General features: G+C 33.0%; 2 protein-coding genes across 2 annotated transcripts in view; one reads left to right on the top strand and one right to left on the bottom strand.

Annotated features, from left to right (window-relative positions):
- Positions 1-1,416: 1,416 nt before the first annotated feature.
- On the top strand, positions 1,417-3,802 carry LOC102595026 (uncharacterized). The gene is made up of 7 exons (XM_015312688.1): positions 1,417-1,428; positions 1,588-1,734; positions 2,151-2,397; positions 2,523-2,664; positions 2,742-2,874; positions 2,958-3,454; positions 3,543-3,802. Exons 1-7 carry the CDS (start codon positions 1,417-1,419, stop codon positions 3,769-3,771), a joined length of 1,407 nt encoding a protein of 468 aa, XP_015168174.1. The 3' UTR covers positions 3,772-3,802.
- Positions 3,803-4,431: 629 nt separating this feature from the next.
- Positions 4,432-4,725, bottom strand: part of LOC102594692 (uncharacterized) — a 1,265-nt gene continuing 971 nt past the window's right edge. Inside the window, exon 3 of the mRNA XM_006356061.1 lies at positions 4,432-4,712. Coding sequence (XP_006356123.1) covers positions 4,432-4,712 — 281 coding nt within the window. The remainder of the gene's footprint in view (positions 4,713-4,725) is intronic.

Here is a 4,725-nt window from a genome sequence, read left to right as displayed (position 1 = left end):
TTAATCAATCAGTACTTTGAGGGCAAAAGTATTATCAAAAAAGCAGAGTTGATCAGTAAGTATAAAAACAAGGTATGGCGTGATGGGAATGATGACGATGCTATTAAATTCGCAATTCTGTATTTTATCAGTACGTTCATCTATTCCGGTGAGAAGAAGAGCTCATCAATTCCAAGGATACATTTTGATCTAGTTGAGAGCGGCCGGTACAATGAATACCCCTGGGGAAAAGATGTTTTCTCCAAATTGGTCAAAAGCATAACAAAAAAAATGGATGCCAAGAAAAAGTAATTATAGAATTGATGGTATGCCTCTTGCCATGCAAGTTTGGATATATGAATGTTGTTCTGCTGTTGATCTGAATATTGCTGAAAAGAAGACCAATCGTATTCCCAAACTGGTCAATTGGAGGACCAGAAACAGCAGAATACATTATGAATTCTTAATGGAAGGAATGTTCGGTGATAACAGCAATCCGGTAATTTAACATATTTTCATTATTCAATTAGTACAGATATCGTTGTCTATCAATATACTTGTTAATTATAATTGTTTTGTGCGCAGTTAAAATACAAAAACATTCAACCTTCACTAAAGGAGATTGCATTTTATCAGCTTCCATCAAAAAGTGATGCAATCCCCGAGAATACCTTTCAAAAAGTTGGCGACAAAGATGATGACGAAGATGATGATTTCACTTCAAAGCCTCCAAGTCATAAGCCACACAATAAAGAAAAAGGTAAACAGAAGGTAACTGTTTCATTGTCCACATCGATCAAAAAGTTCAATATGCATGCAGGTTCGAGTTGTAAGGAGAAAAGCCCACCAGTATTGCATGGTTACCGTAAGGCAAATAGTACACCCTTTAGTTTTGTTTCAACCCCCGTGGAGAATAATGTACCAGTACAAGAGTTGTATAATCAACCGGATGATTCTGCCAACACTACACCACAAGGGAGTTCGAACCAACCTCAAGATACCAAGGCAGGCGAAATTGGTGTGCTAAGACAAGATCTTGCCTCTTTCAAGGATTCTATAAGGAAGTTGTTACATTTTTTTTAGTTTACATTGTATTCCGATATATTCTTACACTTTATTTAATAATCAGGTTACTAATGAGTTCAAGGAGTTGCGCTTGTTTATACTGGAAAATTTTAAACAAGTCATGGATGCAGTCAACAAAAGCAATCCTCAATCTGGAGCACCATGTCAGGTTAAGCACAACAATGATAAATTACGAGAATACATTCACATATACAGGTTAACCAATGTTACAAAACTCAATTATTTTTGTATAACATAAACAGGAAGATGGAAGTAAATCTCCAACACATGTACCTGATTTGTCGAACAACAATTCAATGAAAGACGGCAACCAGATCTCAACATTCTTGGATAAACCTCACTTTGATATAAATGAGGTACTACGTGAATTAAATTGTGTTTCTAATTTAGAAGTGGATGGTGAAAAATGTTCAAGAATAGATACATCATCAAAAAATTTAAAGGTTCAAACATAATATTTATTATTGTAATATTCTGTTACATTTCTCAAACAAAAAATATTTATTATTGTAATATTGTTAGGATCAGACATTTCGATTCGTTCTTGAAGAACACGTCAAAGATAATGTCCAGGAGAATTATCAGCCTGCCCAGATACACATACAAGACCCTTTGTCGGTACATGAACAGTCTAACGGCAAACAGCCTGTTGGAATGCCATCATTTGAGGTACTGTTTAAATTTTATTGTATTTATAAGGGTGTTTAAAAAATGTATTCAATTATGTATTCAAAAATAAGTAAATACATTATATAAATTGAATACTTCTGGTTTATTCAATGAACTTATAAGTTGTATTTACTTATTTCTAGTTTTTGTAGAAATATTTATATACTAGGATATTTACTGATAATAGAATACATTCCAATACCAACAATACATATGATACTTTGTAAGTATACCTACTGGTAATATAATACATTATAATACTATAAATATGTATGTAACTTTTGGTAGAATTCTGATGGTAGGATAGTATCTCTACTGTAAGTATTAATTAGTGTAATATTAATTGTTCTACTCATATAAATTATTTATGCGCGACATTCTGAATAATATATGTTATTTTTGCCATTTCATTTCAGACAGGAGACATTAATGCCTTACAGAACGATGGAATCCAACAACCACAGTCACAATTTGAGTTGCTTGATGTTTTGTTACCTAGCCTTGACACAATCAATCCCAAAAAGTGTGTTGTGGTTCATCCAGAGGTTGTGGTTCATCCAGAGGGTGTTGTTTATGATACTACACCCGTGCCAGTTCAAAGGACAAGACGTCCCGATCGATGGAATTCTTCTTCATACTCGACAAATTTTGGATCATCATCTGGTAATTAATAATGTTTCTCCTCCTATTTTTTTTTAACATACATGATTTTTCATGCAAAATTGATGAGGAAATAAGTCGAGAATATGTTTTTTACAATTTGTGTGTCTGTATACATAAAATTTCAGGTAGCTCTTCCAATGTGGTAAAAATTTATGAAAAGAAACATCCTTTTGTTTCTGACTTCATACGAGGGCCATATAATTATGATCTTTTTGACGATTATGCAATGTGGCTTCGTGAAGGGCTCCTTGTTAGGCATATGAATAAGTAAGTATTTTTATTTCATATGATTGTCATCTGTACACATAATATACTTAAATTTTAATTCTATTTGTTATCTAAAGGATGCATGATGAAGATCGGTATAAGAATAAAAAAGCAGAATTGGCGGTTGATATGGATTTGGGTATTCATCTCATATCAAACAAGAATTGGTTCTACTCTCTGTCTTATGATAAACAACTTCTGAATGATGAGGTAAAAACATGAATATATATGTAAAAGGAGCCCTTTCTGTTTATAAGATGTGCACATATATTTATTGATAATTTTTTTGACAGCATATTGATGTGGTTCTATATTATTTGCGTAAAAAAAGTAAGTACAACATCAATAGTCGCTACAGATACACTACTGTTGACTGTCTGTTCAAGTCAAAAATTGATGAAATTTATACCACATATGCTAAAGTTGGAAGCGAAATATGTGTTGCAAATATTGAAAGCGACATACGTGATTACATAAATGGGTATAGGTTGATGGCTGCCATTCCATGGAATACAATCAATAATGTGTTCATACCAGTGAATGTGGAGAAGAAAAATCACTGGGTGTTGGTTGTTTTGTCAATAGTTGAACGACGCATTTATGTATATGACTCATACAGAGCAGTAGGTCATAACTCTTATGTTAGGGATGAAATTCAAAAGCTTGCTCAGCTTCTGCCAATGTATGTGTCAATGGAGATTGCCAATAATTCAGATGATACACAAGATCAGGACATTGCATACGATGTGACGTATGTGGAGGATATACCTCAACAGGGATCAGGTGACTTGTAAGTATAAAAAAATGTAAAAAAAATAGTCTCTTAATTTACTTTTTAAATAAACAATATCTTATTTAATAAGTAATGTATCTTTCAGGGATTGTGGGATATATTTGCTAGCATTTGCAGAGTACCTAAGTGAGGGTGAAGGTATTCCAGTTCAATACCTTGATTCTAAGTTACACCGCATCAGATACGGCGCACTATTGTGGCAATATGCAGCGAAGAAGATGGAAGAAGGGGCTGTTAGCGAGAATGAGGCACCACCCAGAATGATGAGGCCACCCGCAAGAATCGATAATAGTCAACTTGTTAGGATTGATTAGTATCTTGTACTAGTTATCTTTTTGAACTTCTATTTTATGCTTATGGTTAAAACTAATATTTTAGTTTTTTGTCAAACATTATCAACTCTAATATTTATATATGATCATGTTGATTTACTATTTTTGTTTGGGTTATTGCATTCAATGTAATGGTAGGAAGAAATCGATGTATGTTTGTATAAATGTCCAGTCTGCCTGAACACATACATTTGGATATATATCTTTGTTCAGTTTGTGTGTTTTTTTTTAATCAACATATTCAATAGTATAAATGTATACTAGGGTCTTTTCATATCAACATATACACAAGTATTACTATATTCATTTATTTTCAATTCTTACTTGAGGACATTTGGATACTTGCATTCTTAAAAGTGATAAACGTTCAGTAAATGTTTTATGTGTATTCACCAACATATTCTCAAGTATTATTACCAGTAGTTTGTGTCTATCAATAAATGTTAATAGTATCAACTTGATAGTTGGATATTTATCGATTGAGAATTTTGTATCATGTTTAATATTGAGATAATATTCAAGTTAATTTATAATTTAAGCAAGCAAATAAAGAAACAAATATTTCAAAAGGCAAATAAGTTATTTATTCGACAAAACAAAAATTAAGTAAAAGAACATTTCAATTGTGGGATGTATCAGTTCCTATGCATTCCGTGTTGCAGTTCGACATGAACGTCTATTATGACTACGCTGTCCACATGTACTACAAGAATTGGTACCCTTCCTTTTGCTAAACTCGCTAAATGACTTCTCCCGTTGCTTCTTTGGCCTTCCTGGAGGTCGCTTGTATTTTGGTGGCAACACAACTTCGGTATCAATGTGTTCAGGTATATTCCATTCACTTTTGTCAGGGAGAGGATACACAGGCACTTCATATGTTCTCAATATTGTTTCTGGCTTGTAAAAGTCTGAACAATATTCATCTGGAAGCATGTG

Source organism: Solanum tuberosum, unplaced genomic scaffold (genome assembly GCF_000226075.1).
Source record: "Solanum tuberosum cultivar DM 1-3 516 R44 unplaced genomic scaffold, SolTub_3.0 scf00214, whole genome shotgun sequence".
Taxonomy (NCBI): domain Eukaryota; kingdom Viridiplantae; phylum Streptophyta; class Magnoliopsida; order Solanales; family Solanaceae; genus Solanum; species Solanum tuberosum.
Note: the sequence above shows the minus strand (reverse complement) of the source record. Positions and strands in the feature narration are given on the sequence as shown.

Excerpts from the sequence above, each read along its gene's own strand:
- LOC102595026 (XM_015312688.1), top strand. Across the intron at positions 2,665-2,741 it reads CTTGTTAGGCATATGAATAA|GATGCATGATGAAGATCGGT; the intron begins GTAAGTATTTTT and ends TGTTATCTAAAG. Across the intron at positions 2,875-2,957 it reads AACAACTTCTGAATGATGAG|CATATTGATGTGGTTCTATA; the intron begins GTAAAAACATGA and ends TTTTTTTGACAG.